Source organism: Jaculus jaculus, chromosome 18 (assembly GCF_020740685.1).
Source record: "Jaculus jaculus isolate mJacJac1 chromosome 18, mJacJac1.mat.Y.cur, whole genome shotgun sequence".
Lineage (NCBI taxonomy): Eukaryota > Metazoa > Chordata > Mammalia > Rodentia > Dipodidae > Jaculus > Jaculus jaculus.
In genome coordinates this window covers 29,929,465-29,950,000 of record NC_059119.1, presented here as the reverse complement: position 1 = coordinate 29,950,000, position 20,536 = coordinate 29,929,465, and the positions used below count along the sequence as shown (strand labels likewise).

At 49.7% G+C, this 20,536-nt stretch overlaps 1 protein-coding gene across 1 annotated transcript in view; it reads left to right on the top strand.

The window, feature by feature from the left end:
• Positions 1-16,814, top strand: part of Alox5 (arachidonate 5-lipoxygenase) — a 57,513-nt gene extending 40,699 nt beyond the window's left edge. The window contains exons 7-14 of the mRNA XM_004658052.2: positions 1,429-1,575; positions 11,528-11,731; positions 12,029-12,115; positions 12,715-12,893; positions 13,048-13,169; positions 13,406-13,506; positions 13,855-14,025; positions 16,249-16,814. Of these exons, the coding sequence (XP_004658109.1) occupies positions 1,429-1,575; positions 11,528-11,731; positions 12,029-12,115; positions 12,715-12,893; positions 13,048-13,169; positions 13,406-13,506; positions 13,855-14,025; positions 16,249-16,428 (1,191 nt within the window). The 3' untranslated portion in view covers positions 16,429-16,814. The remainder of the gene's footprint in view (positions 1-1,428; positions 1,576-11,527; positions 11,732-12,028; positions 12,116-12,714; positions 12,894-13,047; positions 13,170-13,405; positions 13,507-13,854; positions 14,026-16,248) is intronic.
• The last annotated feature ends 3,722 nt before the right edge of the window (positions 16,815-20,536 follow it).

Genomic DNA, 20,536 nt, shown 5'->3' with positions numbered 1-20,536 from the left:
GGTCCAGGTGCACTAGTTTTGTGTCGGGGTGCGCTCGCAGCACCCGGAATCAGCCAGCCCTTTGACTTCGACCAGGTGCCCCACCAAGTGCCCAGTCTCAGCTTCTTACCCCAAGCATGCCAGTCCTGCAGGAGCTCCCCATCTGCTCTGGCAGACCTCTGTGCCTGCCGGCCGTCTCCCCGTGTGCTCCATAGAACCCCATGGTCCCCCACAGTTCACAGATAGCAATCCACTTTCCTCCCTTTTGAGAGGAGGAGGCTGACCTTGGCTCATGTGCGTCCTGTTGAACTTTATGGAAATGAAGTCCTGCAGCGCCACCTGCCGGTAGAAGGAACTCTCTACAGGATGTCCTTCCAGAGCAACCTGAGCTAGGCATTAGCAGCCCTTTATCTTAGCTGGGAAACTCTCCTTGGAGAACCAAGAGCTTTAAACTCGGACCTCCACTTGTAAGGGAACTTTTAGGTGAAAAGTCCAGCCTCCTACACCGACTAGAGAGACACAAAAAAAAAAAAAATGGTGAAAAGGGGGCACTTAGTCAGTAAGGCCTCATTAGGGAGAACAGATAAAGGGTTTTAGTGGCCCGGGGTCCATCTTGGGGTACTGACATGAGATTTGGGATTTAAATAGGGAACTGGGGCAAAGGGGCAAGAGGTCTGCATAATTAAATAGACCTGTTTAAGGTGTGGCCTGGCTACTCAGCTTCGGTTCCACAACTTGTCTAAAGTAGTCCTTATTTTTGCCGGGCGTGGTGGCGCACGCCTTTAATCCCAGCACTCGGGAGGCAGAGGTAGGAGGATCGCGTGAGTTCGAGGCCACCCTGAGACTACAGAGTGAATTCCAGGTCAGCCTGGGCTAGAGTGAGACCCTACCTCCAAAAGCCAAAAAAGACAAAAGAAGAAGTCCTTATTGTTACTGCCATCATTGCTCAGGAGGATCAATCTGGTTCCTAAATAGTGATTATTTCTGCTCCAGGGCACCGCCTTGCCCCTTGGACAATTACTCTTATCTAGGGGGCGGCGGGGGGGGGGGGGGCTGGCATCTGTCCTGCTACGGCTTTTGCCATTCCTGGAAGCCAAGGTGGCTGCAGGCTTGTGTCTTTGGCCTTGAGGGAGAATGGGATGAGACAATCACTCCTTGAGTGGTTAACATGCTGGCCTGCAGAGGAAAGCAGGAGTCTGACCCAAAGTAAAAATAAACCCAGACACAAAATAAAAGCAGATGTAGCAGTACTTCATCCTTGTGCGTCCAAGGGAGGAGCCTGTGCAGTTCAGCAAAAGCAGTTTCAAAGTGCCTGCTAATACCTTGAGTTTCAGAGAGAAGAGGGGCCCCAAAGATTATCAGTGCCCACCCACTTCCGACCCCCTGGCTTGGACCCTTAGATACATCTCTGTGGAGAGTGCTTTGGACACATTTCTCTGCCTTCTGCAGCAAGGGAACATCTTCATTGTGGACTATGTGCTCCTTGAAGGCATTGACGCCAACAAGACAGACCCTTGCACACACCAGTTCCTGGCCGCGCCTATCTGTCTGCTCTACAAGAACCTGGCCAACAAGATTGTCCCCATTGCCATCCAGGTAGGAGACTCAACTCCAGCCCTTCCGTAAGGCTTGGCCCTTGGCAATAGGGGCCAGGAGAGGAGCTTCCGGGCAGCCCTGTCCACTCCTCTGGAGGTGGGGTGGGGCACAGACAGTTCTGCCTCACAGTTCCTTCACTCAAGCTGAAGAGGAAATAAGATATTAGGACTCATGGGCTGGAGAGATGGCTTAGTGGTTAAGGGGCTTGCTTGCAAAGCCAAAGGGCCTAGGTTTGATTCCCCAGTACCCACATAAACCAGATGCACAAGGTGGCAAATGAATATGGAGTACATTTGCAGTGGCTGGAAGCCCTGGCATGTTCATTCTCCCTCCCTCCCTCCTCCCTCCCTCTCTCTCTCTCTCTCTCTCTCTCTCTCTCTCTCTCTCTCTTTCTCTCCCCCTCTGCCTTGTTCTCTCTCTCAAATAAATAAATAAAAATAAAATATTTAAAAAGAGAAAATGTTAAAAAAAAAAAAAGAGGGCTGGAGAGATGGCTTAGCAGTTAAGTGCTTGCCTGTCAAGCCTAAGGACCCCGGTTCGAGGCTCGATTCCCCAGGACCCACGTTAGCCAGATGCACAAGGAGCGCATGCGTCTGGAAGTCCTTTGCAGTGGCTACAGGCCCTGGCATGCCCATTCTCTATCTATCTATCGGCCTCTTTCTCTCTCTGTCTGTTGCTCTCAAATAAAAATAAATTTAAAAATTTTAAAAAAGAATGTCCATACTTGCATATGGGTTTTCTTTAAAAAAAAAAAAAAAGATATTAGGACTCACTGCCTACTATGTAAGAGAAAACAGGTTCAGCTCTCCACGCACACATCAGAAGCCTCCTGATGGCGCCAGGAACGCTCAGGAGAGTGTGCCCTGGGTGGCATGCTGCGTGTCTTCCCCAGCTCCTTGAACTGAGCATGGCTCCCAAATCAACATGTCTGTAGAAGTTACACAGGTGAAGCTCTGACTTGAGCTGGAGACAGAAGCCACTGAACAGCACTGGGAACCTGCTCGATCCCGAGACACTGTCTTCCACACCTGTGGATTCGAACATCCCCAAAAGCTGTGGAGGGCTCCTGGGGAGGCAAGTGAGCACAGGGCTATCTCCCCACACTGTGAGAGCTGGCGTATAGTAATATATGACAAAAACAAGCCGGACTGAACTAAATGAAGGTCCCTGGGGTAGGAGGGGGTGAAGGCAGGGCTTGTTCAGGGACACATTCCATGGTGGATGGATAGATAAGCATTCAGCCAACAATGCCTGGGACGTTATATGAATAACAGCTGGATGTGCAGGGTTAACTTTCATCGTCCAAAATCCCTTGCCCTTGGGAAGTTAAGAACACCCGACAGATGCTACATCTGAAGCTGAGGACAGAGGCTGCACTTTGACCTTAGCCAAAAGCTAAGGAGGTACTAAACTGGGATTTATTTTCCATTTCTTCAGAAAATTCCCTGGCTACAAATAAACCTCTGGACCAATAGGGAGGCGATTTAGAGGTTTCATTCTATTCAGTGCAGCATAAAAATGGATCACTGGAGAGAGATGCCTGTATTGAATATTACGTTGCCCAGATTCTAAGGAGGGGACTTAATTGGCCACTGGCTTGTAATCGTTCATGTAGCCATTACCACGACCTGACTGATGTCAATCATCTTACCTAGATCAGGAAACAGACACAGGTGCACACAGTCAGCCACAGAGCTTGGATTCAAACCAGCTGTTTGGCTGTAGATCCCAATGCCCAGCCCCAGTCTCTCAGAGGTCACTCACATCCCAACCCCCAGTGGTCCCTAGCCTGTTATCAGAGGAAACCAGTTATGTGAGAAACAGAAACAGAAAGTGAAGAGACAGGAGACATGGGCAAGAAATCATCACCGGGAGATGTCCGGGGGCAGACAGGTTACCACAGACAAATGCTCTCAGAACAACCTGGAGCCAAGGATCTGGTGTACAGCTCAGCTCTGCCACGTACTTGCTTGCACAAGAAGGGGTTTGGGACAAGCTACAGGAGGTTCCTGACACTCCTTCCTCTTCTGAAAACTGTAAAGACCTGTACAAATGAAAGCCAGAGGACAACACACCTAAAATCTGGTTCTTTGAAAGGTCCAAACAGAGACCTCCGACAGTCTTTCCGCCTGCCCGTCCTCAATGCCTACCCTGATCCATGGAGGCCCGTTGGTAGTCTGAATTTGTGTTGAGATCTCTGTAGCCTCTGGATTTCTGTTTTGCTAGGTTTTGATGGATCACCATGTCTATCTGAGGAGATTAAAGAGTATAACCTGTTATATTTTATACAGAATAAAAGTAAAAGGAAAGGTAAAAAGAAAGAAAGAGACCTCCTCGTAGAGAGAATGAGAGGGTAGTGGGTGTGTATGTGTGTTTGTGGTTCTGTGTATGTGAGCAGCCTGGAGCAGCCCACTGAGCACACACTTTGGTGGGAGATGCCAAAGAAAAAGGGAAAAAGAAAGGTGCATGTCTGAAAACGTCACAGTGAAATCCGTTTTTCTGACAACATTCATGGACAGGTAGGTAGATAGATAGATCTTCTTTTTGTTTGTTTGTTTGTTCATGTTTTTTTTTTGTTGTTGTTGTTTTTTGAGGTTGGGTCTCCCTCTAACCCAGGCCAACCTGGAAATCACTCTGTAGTCTCAGGGTAGCCTCGAACTCACGGCGATCCTCCTACGTCTGCCTCCCGAGTGCTGGGATTAAAGATGTGCACCACCATGCCTAGCTTTAGATAGACCTTCTTGAGGCTGGTTGATTCCCAGCAATTCCCCTCCCAAAGTTGATCACATTTGAATTTAACATTGTTGTAGAGATCTTATCACATGTTATAACAAAATCATTAATATACAAACTCTAAATGAACAGGGACTGGCTAGACATGTAGCTCCATGGTAGAGCACATGCCTGACACACTCAGGACCCTGGGTTCCACTGAGCACACAGACACTAAACATTGTCTTCTCTGGTAATCATAGGATGGCATGACTAGCAAGACATAGGAGATTTTCGTTTTTAAAGCTATTAAAATTAATAAGTTTATTAAACCAAGTGTCTGGACAAACCCATAGCCTTTTTCTGTGCTGCCAACAAAATATAATGCTTGTATCCAGAAAAATTGTCATCATTTTTTATTCTGTTTATTTGCAAGGAGAGAGAGAATGAGAATGAATGAGCATGCCAGGGGCTCCAGCCAGTGCAAACTCCAGATGCACGTGCCACTCTGTGCATCTAGCTTCATGTGGGTGCTGGAGAATCGAACGCAGGTCATTAAGCTTTGAAGACAAGCACCTTCACCACTGAACAATCTTGCCAGCCCAAAACTGTGATCATTTTAAAAGATATACATAGAAATATATAATAACTTGATATTGAACAGTTAAAAACAATATATCAGGGCCAGGCATGGTGGCACATGCCTTTAATCCCAGCACTTGGGAGACAGAGGTAGGAGGATTGCCATGAGTTCAAGGCTACCCTGAGACTACATAGTGAATTCCAGGTCAACCTGGACTAGAGTGAGAACCTACCTTGAAAAAAAAAGTGTGTGTATATATGTGTGTGTGTGTGTGTGCATGTGTGTGTGTGTGTATCATAAAATATCAATTTTTATTTTAGAGAGAGAGAGAATTGGCAAGCCAGGGCCTCAGCTATTGCAAATGAACTCCAGATGCCTGTACCACCTAGTGGGCATGTGTGACCTTGCACTTGCCTCACCTTTTGTGCGTCTGGCTTATGTGAGATCTGGAGAGTCAAACATGGGTCCTTAGGCTTTACCTTAACCTCTAAGCCACCTCTCCAACCCAAAAATACCAATTTTGACTTGGGTATGATGGCACATGCCTACTGTTAACAGAAAAGCACAGTTCTCACCTCAATAAGTTAATTGTTATTTATTTATTTGAGAGAGAGCAAGTATGGGTTCACTAGGACCTCTTGCCTCTGCAAACAAACCCCACATGCGTGTGTCACTTTGTGCATCTGGCTTTATATAAGTACTGAGGGATTGAATCTGGGCCGTCAGTCTTTGCAAGCAAGTGCCTTTAACCACTGACTTATCTCTCCAGCTTAGTTCTCACTTCAAAGAGGATACAAGATAGTTTATTATCGAACCAAATATGAATGAGCATGACCTTGGAACACATATTTGGGTTACCCCAAATTCCAAATCCCAATGTGGTAACAGTTTCATGAAGTTTTGTACATTTATAGGAATAGAAAAAAACAGAGTCATAAATCAAGACACTTTTTTTTTTTTTTTTTTTTTGGTTTTTCAAGGTAGGGTCTCACTCTAGCCCAGGCTGACCTGGAATTCACTATGTAGTCTCAGGGTGGCCTTGAACTCATGGCAATCTTCCTACCTCTGCCTTCCAAGTGCTGGGATTAAAGGCATGCACCACCATGCCTGGCTAAGATACTTTTATTTTTTGAGGCAAGCCCAACAGAATGTCCTTTCTTTTATGCAAGAGAGAGAGAGAGCAAGAGAGAGAGAGTGTGTTGGCGCACCAAGGTCTCCAGCCACTGCAATAGACCTCCAGATGTGTGTGCTGATGCGACCTTACACACTTGCATCACTTTGTGCAGCTGGCTTATATGGGACCTGAAGAGTTGAACATGGGTCCTTAGGCTTCACTAAGCCATCTCTCCAGCCCTGAAGATACTTTTCAAATACATTGGTAGAGACTTCAGGTAGGTGAGTGTTGTAGTCAGCTCCACGTGGCTGGGATGAACATCCAAACCAGTCATAGTTTATGGTAGGAAGAGATTTATGGAAGCTCACAGATCCAGGGGAAGCTCCATAATGGCAGAAGAGGCTGGCCCCCTTTCACAGACCTAAGAAGAGAGAAAACCAGCAGCAGCCAGCCAGCACCATGAGCAAAAACAAATAAATGGGCAGCAAAACAGCAAGGCAAGGCTAGAGAAGTGACGTAGCAGTTTAAGGCGCTTACCTGAAAAGCCTAACAAATCGCATTTGGTCACCCAGTCCCCACATAAAGCCAGATGCACAAAGCGGTACATGTATCTGGAGTTCACTTGCAGGAGCTAGAAGCCCTGGCATGCTCATTCTCTCTTGTCTGTCCTCTATTGCTCTCTCTGTTTACAAATAAATAAATTAAAATATTTTTTAAAAACACAGCAAGGAACTGCAGGAAGCAGCAGGTGCCCAGGCAGACTGTTCTCTGCATACCTTGAGGCTGGGAATCACATCAGGCTCCAGGGACATGCGTCCCCACCACCACCGCCGCCCAGCATGTGAGGGGGTGAAGCTGTAAACTCGATTTTAATAAAGCACCTGGGTCTTTGGGGGACATGCATTCAAACTCCCACAGCGGGGTACAGCAAAGCAAGGAAATCTCTGCTCTAGGCCCCAGATGACACCCTCTTAGCCTTTGGGTTGATAGAAGCTAGTGGTCTGTTAATGCATTCAAAATGTTTCACTTGATAGCAACAGGATGTTATATCAAACACAGAGGTGGGAAATAATGGGCTGTTAAAGGGACTAAAAAGAGCCTAAGATAACTTAGCTCTGAATCTGCAACTTTCCACCTCCATAAAATCACTGAAGTTATCAGTCAATCGCCTTGTTTGAAGTAAAGGCAGCTGCTTTGGGGGAACTTGAGTTCAAACCAGAACTTGGGAGACTGAGGCAGGAGGATGGCAAATTCAAGGCAAAAGTAAAAGTGGGCTGGAGAGATGGTTCAGTGGTTAAGTGCACCCCCTTACAAGCATAAGGGCCACCACAGTTTGAATCTCCAGATTTCATGTAAACAGCCGGTGTGACCCCATGTACTTGTCACCCAACATTTCAGGGGAGCAGATACCCAAGATACTCAAGCTCTGGAATCAGTAAACGCTACTCCCGCTCAAAACAAAGACCAGGCTGAAGAACTGAGATCTAAATTTCAGGTTGGGCCGTGGGAAGACCCTGTGTTCTCCAAGCCAGGAATAAAAATGGCCAGGCTCGGGCTGGAGAGATGGCTTAGCGGTTAAGTGCTCGCCTGTGAAGCCTATGGACCCCGGTTCGAGGCTCAGTTCCCCAGGTCCCACGTTAGCCAGATGCACAAGGGGGCGCACGCGTCTGGAGTTTGTTTGCAGAGGCTGGAAGCCCTGGCGCGCCCATTCTCTCTCTCTCCCTCTCTCTGTCTTTCTCTCTGTGTCTGTCGCTCTCAAATAAATAAATAAAAATTTAAAAAAAAAAATGGCCAGGCTCCGTGAAAGGACTGGAAGGTTCCAGGCCAAGACTGCAGGAGCAGAATGAGCCTTTCTGAGAACAATGGGGCTGCATGTAGGAGGAGCCCAGTAGTGTTGTTGGGGTGCTATGCTGCAGACAGCCTGAAGCTAGTGAGAGTTCAGAGAAGGTAACCCTCCCCCCATGCCAAACCACCAGACTTGGAATGGTTACTACGAGGCTTACCAAGCTAGAGAAACAAGACATGGGTCTAGATGACGTGACCTCATTTATGTAAAATGAAGGAAAGAGACCTCACACTGTACAGGGACAGATGTGTGGACGTGGTGAGACACAGAACAGACACACGGTCACCAGATTGGCTACAAGGGCCCAGTGGGAGGCAAATGAACACTAAAAAGTGGCAGAAGTTGCTTATAATCGGATTCAGCTAGACAGCAAATATGCACATACGCAAAGACCTATGGAAGCAGACTCCCCAGAAGGTGGCAGTCAGACCACTGCTATGAGGTGATGCTCAGTCATCTTGAGCTCTTCTGGAATGACTGTGAGTTATTTTGACTAGTGAGCATCTTCTAACCAGAAATGAAAAGCTACTTCCTTACTCCCCCCCCCCAAATATATATATATACTTAAAATAATGCAAGCCAGGCGTGGTGGCTCACGCCTTTTCCCAGCACTCGGGAGGCAGAGGTAGGAGGATCACCTTGAGTTCGAGGCCACCCTGAGACTACAGAGTGAATTCCAGGTCAGCCTGGACTAGAGTGAGACCCTACCTCAAAAAATAAAATAAAATAATAAAATAAAATTGAATTTAAAAAAATAAAATAAAATTTTAAAAATAAAATAAAATAATGTCAATAAGTTGTCCAGAATATCTTCTGGAGTCCTGCAGGCTAGGACCTGGAGGCTGTGGAGGAAGCTTGGGAGGTCAAGGCACAAGGTGAGGTGAAAAACTGAAAAAGTCCGTGGCGCGGTCAGACCAAGTAGGTCCCATGGTAGGGATACAGTGGACGGAGCACCAAGTGACCCCCCTGGGCTCTGCTTTTTCCTGTGTGACCTGGGGAGCCGCTTAACCACTAGGTGCCTCACTTCCTCCATTTCCAAAATGGAAACATCCAGGAACGCCCTCTTGGCCAGGTCATGGTGAGGATTAATGAACCTATGGGTAAAGTCCAACGCATGTGAAGGAATGCGTCGGGACTGTGTGCCAAGGTGCCCGAGCTGTTCCAGGCACTCTAGGACTCAGGACACAGCAGCAGATGTGAGGGCCGGGCAGCTCATGCAAATGAGTGGGGGCCCCGGAGACCCTGAACTCTGAGCCTATTTAAAAGAGGCGTGATGGCAGGCACATGCCTATAACCCCTGCACTTGGGAGGCAGAAGCAGGAGGATTACCATGAGTTTGAGGCCAGCTTGAAACTACATAGTGAATTCTAGGTCAGCCTGGGCTAAGCTAGAGTGAGATTCCACTGCGAACCCCTCCTTTGCCCTCCCCCCAACAAAAAAAGAGGCAAGACCACTGGTCCATGAGAACACTGGCATAGAGCTCTCAGGCCCTCTAAATGTGTCAAGTAGACTTGATCATTCAAATTTCATCTGAGATTCTCTGATAGTTAAAAATAGACACGTCCCAATCAGGAGCATTCAACAAGAAGATTGTCAAGGTCACCTGCTGCTCTCCCTACTCCTCCCTTGTTTTCATCAGTAAAGCTGTTTTTCTCCCTACCTGGGAAACAGTGGCTCAGGCTTATCAGCACGTCAGGGCCCTGGAGTTCCTGAGACTCAGCCAGTCCAGACCGAGGCCTGCTGTAAAATGTGAAGTAAATGACAGAATGCAAAGACTTAGAATGAGTGAAAGGTGTCATGCAGTAGTTTTAGATCCATGTCATGTTGATAATATCTTGCATACTGTGGGCAAAGTGAAATTATATCATTCACCTAAATTTCGCTGTTTTCTTTTATGTTTTATAGTGCAGCTTCCTAACAAGAAAGAAAGAAGGAAGGAAAGGAAGAAAAGGAAGGAGAGAGGGAGGGAGGGAGGGAGGGAGGGAGGGAAGGAGGGAGGGAGAGAGGGAGGGAGGGAGGGAGGGAAGGAAGGAAGGAAGGAAGGAAGGAAGGAAGGAAGGAAGGAAGGAAGGAAGGAAGGAAGGAAGGAAGGGGAGGGAGGGAGGGAAGAAAGAAAGAAAGAAGTAAGGAAGGAAAGAAAGAATAGAAGTAAAACAAAAATAAATAAAATGTAGCTTCCCTAAAATGTTGAATTTCATGTGTGGTTTGCATTATATTGTACAATGCTATTTTGAGGGGAGCTATAGATAAGAAAGACACCTGTATTAGTCGCCTTTTTCATTGCTGTGACACTGTGCCTGACAAGCAGTTCAAAGGAGAGGCTCGTCCTAGCACTGTTTGAGGAGGCACCGTCCATCGAGGAAGGAAGGACATGGCAGCGGAAGCACCAAGCCGCTGGTCACTTGTGTCCACAATCAAGAAGCAGAGAGGAGACAGCTGGAGTCACATGGGTCTCTCCAAGCACCGAAAGGCCAGCCAAACCCCTTGCCAGCTGCTCCTGGCTGTGGCACCTGCATCTGGCACAGAGTTCCCCCAGCTCCTTGGAAATGCCACGGCCCAAAGCCTCCCTGACATATGGCTCCAAGTAGGTCTCACTGCTAAAGTGGAACTTGGTAAAAAAATCAATGTCTGAGGACTGGGAGCGTGGCTCAGTGTTATAGCACTTGCCTAGCATGGGTGAGTTCTTAAGTTTGACCCGTGGTAGTGTACAAGCATGCTCACACACACACACACAGTTAGCCACGTAGCTGCTGTCCATGTCCTTACCTGGTGGAAGAGACAAAACACAACAGGCAAAATACTAAGGGCGTGGTAGCACACATCTTTAAAGCCCAGCATCAGCGAAATGAGGTAGGAGAATCACTGTGAGTTCGAGGCCAGCCTGGGCTGCAGAGTGATTTCCAGGGCTAGAGTGAGACTCTGCTTTAAAACAAAACAAAACAAAACAAAACAGAAAATCACTAAGGAATTTAGGACCTTATTTTCTGGCACTGAGTTGACTTTTTTCAAGAATGGATTAACACACACTTTGCATTTTACAGAGAAATCACTTGGCCCCAGTGTAGAATGGAGCTGGAAAGGCAGAGGCAAGCTGGGCCTGAGCTTGCTCTCTCTTCTCTCTCTCTCTCTCTCTCTCTCTCTCTCTCTCTCTCTGTGTGTGTGTGTGTGTGTGTGTGTGTGTGTGTGTGTGTCTGGTTTGGGGGCTGGAGCTCAGGAAGGTCAACGTTCATCTACAAACCCTAATCTGGGAGATTTGGCAGCAGGAGGCCCCCACAGCGAGAAGCCCACTGAAGGCACCAGGGCAGATGTTACAGAAGACCAGCATTCAGGGCCAAGAGAAGGCCAGAGGCCACCAAGCTGCAACAGGAGATATGGGAGGAGGGGCCAGAGGGCCAGACAGGAGAGGGGTGAGGTCATTCACTCCTTTCAATATCTGCATGGGGCCTTTTGTGGGGTTCCCTACCAACTTCATGAGCAATCACTGTACCCAAATCACAGCTCAGGAGCCTGGAGTGCACAAGGACTGTCAATCAACGCGGTCCTGTAGGTTGCAAGTGGTGTGTCACTGGGACCCTCCGTGGCCCTGAATAGTCTTTTCGTGATTGGGAAATCATTGTTGAAGTCATTTGGATACTTCTGGAATCTTCTGAGAGGGCAGGTTCTCTCAGCACTGTGTTTTCTTTCCCCAACATGTCAGCTCAACCAAACCCCAGGAGAAGAGAACCCCATTTTTCTCCCTTCGGATGCAAAATATGACTGGCTTTTGGCCAAAATCTGGGTGCGGTCCAGTGATTTTCACGTCCACCAGACCATCACCCACCTTCTGCGCACACACCTGGTGTCAGAGGTGTTTGGTATTGCCATGTACCGCCAGCTGCCCGCAGTGCACCCCATTTTCAAGGTACAGCTGTCCACAGTGGTACCCCAAGGCAGGGGGAGGGCTCTCGGGAGGGGAGCTGGCATTCTGGCAGGGGGACCATGACTGGAAGTGGGCAGCAGGGAGGCAACCCTGGAGAGGTGGGAACAGAGTCAAGGGAGGAAGCTGGGCGCTTGTTGGTTCCCCTAGCAAGGACAGGAGCTGGGGCCTGGCACAGAGCCTGGCTGGCTCGGGGAAGTAGAGTTTGAAAGAGACGAGTGAGTCGGCCACTCTCCTTCCTTTTCCCACCCCGTGGGCTGATGTTTCTTCTCTCCCACCCAGCTGCTGGTAGCCCACGTGAGGTTCACCATCGCCATCAACACCAAGGCCCGTGAGCAGCTCATCTGTGAGTACGGCCTCTTTGACAAGGTGGGTCCTGATCCCTCGGAGCCTGGAAGAACTCTGCCTTGTGGCTTCCACTCGCACCTCCCACGTGAGGGTGGCAGGTTCCAGCCCCTTCTGCCAACCACAGAGAGCTCCCCTTTCTCAGTGTGCCAGGTCTTCCTTCCTTTGTTGCCTTCCTGTCACCCCCTTAGGTCCCTCCTCTCTCCCAGTCTCCAGAGATTTACGGCCCACTCATCCCACAGGCACACACATATACCAAGATGCTAGTGATTCCTCCCGTATTACCACACCCCTGCCTTCCTGACTGCAACCAGCTAGACAATGGGGACAGGGCCTCCCAACCTATGACCTCTCCCCAGCTACCTGACCGCCCTGCCCTGCCCAGGAGCTTAGCCTCCTGCAGCTGCGCAGTGCCCCTTGAATTGGATGGTGGGGGGGGGGGCTGCTCTCTGTCACCTCCTCAAGAGACAGGACCTTGGCTTTTTGCTGAGTAAACAGTCCTCCCATCTCACCTTATAGGACACAGGCCGGGTCCTCTGTGCCCAGCCACCCCACTGCCCTCCCAGACTCTCAAGGATTCAGAGAGGGAAGTGTCGCAGCTCAGAGGTTCTGTCCTCCCCCAGGCCAATGCCACTGGAGGCGGAGGGCACGTGCAGATGGTACAGAAGGCTGTTCAGGAGCTGACCTACGCCTCCCTGTGCTTCCCGGAGGCCATCAAGGCCCGGGGAATGGACAGCACCAAAGATATCCCCTACTATTTCTACCGTGATGACGGGATGCTGGTGTGGGAGGCCATCCTGATGTGAGTACCAGGAAGGGGTGCGGAAGGGGGCAGGGTCTTTATGGTGGGGGGGGACAGCCTGGCTCCAGGTCGGGTGTTAAGGGAGGGTGGTGATACCCAGTGGAGCCCTGAGTCCACCTGCCCGGCCCCCACTACCCCGGTCCTCCTGAGCCAGGTTCACAGCCGAGGTGGTGGGCATCTACTACGAGAGCGACCAGGTGGTGGAGGAAGACCAGGAGCTGCAGGACTTCGTGAAGGACGTTTACGTGTACGGCATGCGGGGCAGGAAGGCCTCAGGTAGGCAGCTGTCTCCTAGGCTCTGCCAACACCTCTCATGGTGCTGGCTGGTGCAGGCATATATGCCCCTGGGGCAGGAGCCACCAGTCCACGTACCTCCCTAGGAGAGGCCACCTACTCACCTCGCCGAGGGTCTTGCCCACGGTGCTCTTGGAGCACTTGGGTGAGGGGCCAGGACTGGGGGGCGGGCAGGGCGTCCCTCACTGGGCAGGGTTCAGGCCTTGGCTCCATCCTAGGCTTCCCCAAGTCCATCAAGAGCAGGGAGAAGCTGTCCGAATACCTGACCGTGGTGATCTTCACGGCCTCAGCCCAGCACGCGGCTGTGAACTTCGGCCAGGTAGGCTGGGGCGGGACAGTCCCCTGGTGGGGACTCACGCAGGTGTCCTGGACCCCTCTCCTCCTCCCGCTGCCACCGTCCTGGCCAGGGGCCTGCGAGGAATCCCTGAGGTCTCTGGCCAGGACCCAGGAAGGAGGGTTGGGAGCTTGGGGGTGAGATCCAGGGAGGAAGGGACTGGAACTTCTGGAAGGCGAGGGCCTGGAGAGTGGGGAAAGGAGGGGTGGACAGCAAGGTGAAGGGGTGGGGACATCAGAGATGCGGGCGTGGCTTCCGGTCAGACCTGTGCGGGGCGGGCGCGGTGGGCCCTGGGCCTCGCGGGTACCCATGCTGGCCGTGTCCCCTCGGCAGTATGACTGGTGCTCCTGGATCCCCAATGCCCCCCCGACCATGCGGGCTCCGCCGCCCACGGCTAAGGGCGTGGTGACCATCGAGCAGATAGTGGACACGCTGCCCGACCGCGGCCGCTCGTGCTGGCATCTAGGTGCAGTGTGGGCGCTCAGCCAGTTCCAGGAAAACGAGGTGAGATCAGAAGGGAGGTCAGCGCGGTGCACCCCAGGTTTACTCCATCCCTCAACCTCCGGGGGTTTTGTAACTCCAGCTCGGACAAGGTCACCGCCGACCCGGAATCCCGACCCCTAGGAGTGAAGCGGGCCAAAGGGGTTTGCAAGAGCCCCCCAGGTCCTCAGACTAGGGATGATACCTCAGACTAGGGATGATAGGGAGCACACGGGCTCTGCTTGCTTCCTGTCCCCGGAGGGTGGTGAGGGATGCCTGCCTCCAGCTCTTGAGCAAGCTCTTCCATGGAGCTGCCTTTCTGGAAACGCCACAGTAAAAGCTTCCCGGTTCCCACCAGACACTGGCAGCTGCTCCAACCTGCTGTCTTGGTGGTCACAGCCCCCTGCAGCGTTTTGGTATTGCTCTTCCGAACCGGGGACCCCAGTTCAGGCAACTTCACACTTGCTAAGATGTTGGTCCCTAGGTTTCAGTATGACACAAGGAGCTGTTACTAGTAGAGAAAATTCCTTGGCCAAAGAATGCCAAGCCTTACTCTCAAGCAAACTAAAGCCCAAATCACATCACCACCTTTAGGGCGCCCCCCCCCCCCCTGCAACTCTGATTTAATCACCCAGTTGCTTTTTTAAGATTTATTTTTATTTATTTATTTATTAGAGACGGAGAGAAGGAGAGACAAGAGATAGAGATTACGCGAATGGGTGCGCCAGGGCCTCCAGCCACTGCAAACGAACTCTAGACACATGTGCCACCGTGTGCATCTAGCTTACATGGGACCTGGAGAATCGAACTTGGGTCCTTAGGCTTCGTAGCTATGTGCCTTAACCGCTAAGCCATCTCTCCAGCCCTCACCCAGTCATTTTTAAATTGTTAGCGGCAAATGTGTGTGAGCAAGGAAATGAGCACACCACCCCAACAGTGCAGCCCCGCTTCCTGTTTTCCACTCCTCAGCACCCCAGAGCCCCTAAATGCCTGGAGGCCAAGGGGGAAGATGGCTGTGTAGGTCGGGCATCCTGCCGCCACCACCACAGCAGAGACCCTCCCTACCTCCACGTTCGCCTGTGCCCTGACTTGACCTTGCTAATATCACCTGGCAGTGAGGCAGTTACATTTACAGTTTAAAGCCCAGTCCCGGAGTCTTCCTTAGGGAAAAGGGTTGGAGGTGTCATTTGCATTATTTAAATTTCATTTTCTGATTGACACATTATAATTTACGTGTTGCTGATGCAGTGTGATATACTGACGCATGTATACAGTGGGTAATTATCAGTGATGGGATTTGGTGTATCCATCGTTTCCAACATAATTATTTCTTTATGAGCACATTCAGAATCTTCTGGTTATGAAGTATAGGTTACACTACTAGACTTCAGTCCTCCTACCTTTTTTTTAAATTTTTTTTTGTTCATTTTTTATTTATTTGAGAGTGACAGACATAGAAAGACAGATAGAGGGAGAGAGAATGGACACGCCAGGGCCTCCAGCCACTGCAAACGAACTCCAGACGCATGCGCCCCCTTGTGCATCTGGCTAACGTGGGACCTGGGGAACCGAGCCTCAAACCGGGGTCCTTAGGCTTCACAAGCAAGCGCTTAACCGCTAAGCCATCTCTCCAGCCCCCCAGTCCTCCTAACTTTGAACCCACGGGCCCTTTTCCCTCCTCTGTTGTTTCTTCCTGACCTTCTGGTAACTTCTATGAGAGACGAATTTTTTTAAAAAGGTATTTTATGTATTTATTTGAGAAAGAGGCAGATAACAAAGGGGAGCAGGGAGAGAAAATGGGCACACCAGGGCCTCCAGCCACTGCAAACCAACTCCAAACGCATGTGCCACCATGTGCATCTGGCTTATGTGGGTCTTGAGGATTTGAAACTGAGTCCTTAGACTTCGCAGGCAAGCGCCTTAACCACTAAGCCATCTTTCCAGCTGGAGAGAGGAATTTTTTATACTCCACATACGTCATTTGACTTTCCATGTGTGGCTTATTTCATTTAACATAATGCCCTCCAAGTTCACCCACGTGTTCCAATGACAGGACTGTAGTAGCATTCCTCTGTGTGTATTGTGTTTAGCAATATCGGCACGGGGCAGAGGGTAGAGGCAATGGGAGGTGAGGAAATGCTTCCTCTTCCTCCCACAGGGAGGCTCCAGGAGTGGGACAAGGCCTGTCCATCTCTGTGCCCCGCTCAAGCTGAACCTGTCTTTCCTTCCGTGTGTGTGCACCCTCAGCTGTTCCTGGGCATGTACCCCGAGGAGCACTTCATCGAGAAGCCCGTGAAGGAGGCCATGGACCGATTCCGCAAGAACCTGGAGGCTATAGTCAGCACAATCGCTGAGCGCAACAAAAACAAAAGGCTCCCCTATTACTACTTGTCCCCTGACAGGATTCCCAACAGCGTGGCCATATGAGCCCCAGTTTGTGGGGGACCCCACTGGCTGACCCTGCCTCTCTTCTAGGAGACAGAGGCTTCAGCCAGCCAGTCTGACAGGCTCTGGGCTGGTTCCCCACCTCACGCTTGCAGGAATTCCCTCGTGTTTCAAATCAAAGGCTACTTCAGGATGGGTCCTGTTGGGGCAAAGCGTTTCCCTGTTTCCTCCTGTCTTTGGTCAAAGCATGCAGACACTGCAGGGACCTCCCAGAGAACAGGACTGTGTAGACCCTCCCTCATGCCCCGCTTGTCGAGAGTTACCGGTGTCCATTCTTGTTGGGGGCCACATTTACCTCCAGTTCTGTTTATGCTTCATCAAGTCTTTGTGTGCAGCAGGTGCCCAAATAGATCCTTTTTAAGAACTGATTGCCATGAAAATAAAGAAAATTTATTTAAATTGGGCCTCATTCCACATGCTGTGCTCCAAACAGCTCAGGGCTCTCCATCACCAGTGAAAAAAAGTCTCTGCGAATCCATCTAGGCAACAACCTTCCCATTCAAGCCTGGATGGCAGGTCCGCGGTCCCTCTTTCCCCACACAGCTGCGCCTCTTTCTTGAGAGCACACCCCAATGCCACCATCTGTGTGAAGGTCACCTTTCCTTCCCAAGGCTTTGTCTAGCCTCTGCTGTTGCTTCACATGCAGTCTCTACCAATGGAAAGGAGCCCCTGGAATGAGAGGCCAGGGCTGGCATGGGCACCAGCACTCTGCCACTCCCTCCCGCAGGGCATCCGACTAGAGGATTTCAGGAATTGTCTTGGGAGCCAATGTTTCTTTTCTCCAGAGGCAGGATTTGCTCTGTGGCTTTTCAAAGAGTCAGTCTCTTTTGCCAAGTCCAAGAAGCAGAACCCGGCCCTAGCCTGAGCAAGGTGTTGGATGGTTCCCTCTTGTACATATGCACACCCTCAGAACCCTTAGTCCATGGCTTCAGTCACATCAACGGGGTTTCAAGCATTTCTAGAAGGTGCCCCTGATGTGACAGACTAATAGCTCAACACCCACCAGGGCTAAAAAGGTGGATATGAGCTCCTGGAGCTGGAACGACAGTCCCCTCAAGAAAACTTGGCTCTTGGGGAGAGTACTACGGAGAATGATGAGGTTTAAATCTAAAATGTCCCACACAGGTTCCCGTCTTCAGTGTTTGGTCTACAGCTGGTGGCACTATTTTGGATGGTTTTTAAAATTTTATGAGGGGGTAGGGCCTAGCTGGAGTCACTAGGAGTAGACCTGTGGAAGTTACACCAGCCCCTGGTTAGCTCTAGGACCCTCCTTCATGCAAGAGAAAAATCCCCCACACTGACATAGGTTATTGTTCTCTAAGCTGAGACTTTGCACCCCTATTTCCTTCCTCCTAATGGAATTAGTAGCAGTCACCTTCACCTCCTTCCTACTAATTATAGGGGTTTGGAGTACAGTAGCCCCCATCTTGTGGACAACTGGTTGGGTTTAGAGGCCCAAAAAGAATAAGCAGATATCTAAGGTCTGACAGAGCCAGTGAGCACGGAGATTTTATAGGTCCAGAAAGCTGAGTCTAGGAACTAACATACAAAACCCCCTGACTTCCAAAAGGTCAAAAGCCCTGAGGTCAGCTGGCCTACTCAGACAAGTATCCAATGCTTTATCTACCTCACCAATCTATCAGGAGCCCTGCTCACACAGTTCAAGCAATCCTTTGTCTAACCCACCAGCCTATCAGGAACCTCCCACAAACTGATGTCAGAGTAACCAATCCAATTCACCTTGGCTTGAGACTTCATTTACATATCTAAGAGTATAAAAGGCCTATATGTAAGTGACTAGGTGGCTAGGGGAACCTCCCAGCTCCCGGGAGATTTTATGCTTTACTTCCTACTTAAACTTTCTTTTTTGATAAACTTTTGTTTTACCCCTTTGCCATGTCTGCACTTGTCAGTTCTTGAGTCACAAGACAACAAACTGGAGGTTCACAGGATTAAGTAATACAATGACTGTTGAGTGTCCAGCATGCTAACCCCTATGCTATGCTCATCCTGAGCCAAGAGAGGCTTTATTACTTTCTAAACAAGTAACACTAATGGGATCAGCACCAGCCATTCTCTCTTCCCCTTCTAATGGGATTGGTTAGCTGCAAAACTTTCCACCCCATCATGGGACTTCCTCCTTCCTAAGGGCCCTATGACTACCCCAGACTGTGAATAGAAGGTGGGCTCTGGATCCTCTGCCTGAACCTCCTCCACAGGTACTTACCCCAAATAAACACCACGCTGTTGTCAAGCCACTCTCCCTTTCTCTTCTGTGACAAAATTATACCTCACATCACTGGTTCCAATCTCACTCTGTCTTCTGGTCACTGCAATATGAATAGCCACCATGATAAGAGCTATTTTGCTGTCCCTTCCCCATCGTGGTGGACTGAAACTGTGATGCAAAACAAAACTATCTTCCTGTAAATCATTTATGTCAGATACTATGGTCACAACAACCCAAAAGTAATTAGTTAATACAGAAAGTAATTAATACAGAGACTGAAAGGTCAGCCCTCACTGCCTCAGACCACCATCTTCCTTCTCAGAATCACCTGCTGCACTTTGTGAAAGACCTTCCAGACTGACACCATAACCACATGTGGAGCATGAGCAGAGCCCACACACCTCGCTTTGGAACTCACAAAGCCATGTGGTTGAGGGCAAGGGGGCGGGGAGGAATAGGAGTAGGCAGGAGAGGTGATGCAGGTCTGAAACCAGCACAAGCACTGGAGAGAAAGGACTCCACCTGCACAACCCTTTTTAAGAAGTTTCCTGCCAACTAGTGGGAGGCCTTCAAGCCAGCAATGCAGAAATCGCACTTCTGGCAGGAAGATATGAACGGTATGAATGCCACAGTGTACAGCAGAGGCTATTAAGATTCTGTAGTTAGTCCTTCTGATCCATGGGCCATCCTACCTCCCACTCGCCTCAAACCCAGTGAGTGAGAGCAGAGAAACTTTTATTTCCAGAAGGTAGGTTTTCTTGTCACCCTCCTGAATTGACCTCTTGGCTCATTCCACACCCAGCAATGCAGAAGTGTGGCAGGACTGGGTCACAGTAGCATTTCTCCCATCTAAGTACTAACCCGGCCCAACCCTGCTTAGCTTCTGAGATCAGATGAGATCAGGCTCATTCATGGTGGGGTGGCCGTAGACTCACAGTAGCATTTCTAAAGCCCTGCAGAGGGACTCATCAACAGCTTAGTCACCAAGATTGCAAATGGACTGTATATCCCCTCAAGGGGCAACCTTCACACCAACCTAAGGTTGGTCTGTCAGTCAGCTTCATACTACTGTCACGAGTCTTAAAAGTAACGGAACGTTTCTGGGCTTTTGGGTGAGCTTAGCTTTGGTGTAAAAGCATCGGCCATTATGTCACTAAAGCTACCTAAGTCAGTGGTTCTCGAGTTGTTTGCATCCTGGTCACATAAGGGCGTGGTGGTTTGAATCAGCTGTCCCTCATAAACTCATGTGTGAGTTGGGTCCACCAGTGGGAGCAAATTGGGAGGTGGAGCTTTGCTGGAGGAGGTGTGTTGTTGTGGGCTGGCTTAGGGGTGTTACAGCCAGATCCCCCTGGCCAACATGTTATTTATTCTACTGCTGCTTTCCACCTGCTGTGGAAGAGGTGATGCCCAGCCTCTGCTTGTGCCATGCTTTCCCCTGCCATCATGACACTTCCCCTCAAGACTGTAAGCCAAAATACAGCCTCTCCACTTTCGGTCAGGTGCTTTGTCCCAGCAACATGAAGGTACCTATGACAGAGGGCATTCAAAGAAGGGTATCCAGGCAAGATTTATTGGAAAGAGACAGAACAAAATTCCACAAAAAGAAGGGACTCGAAAAGAGTTGCCATTGGCATTCAGACCTGCAGTGGCTTTTATAGGCTTGGAACAAGCCCAAATGATGACTCATGAAAGTTAGAGGTCAGACAGGTGGATTGTGCTGGGTCTACCAAGACACATCTGGTGATCTCTGATTGGTGAAGTAAGGTGAAACTGGGCGGGCTCAGGGGAAGCCCACAAAAATTCTAAATATATCAGAAAGTGGACAGGTTGCTAAAAGTCTAAGTAAGTTGTGGGATCAGA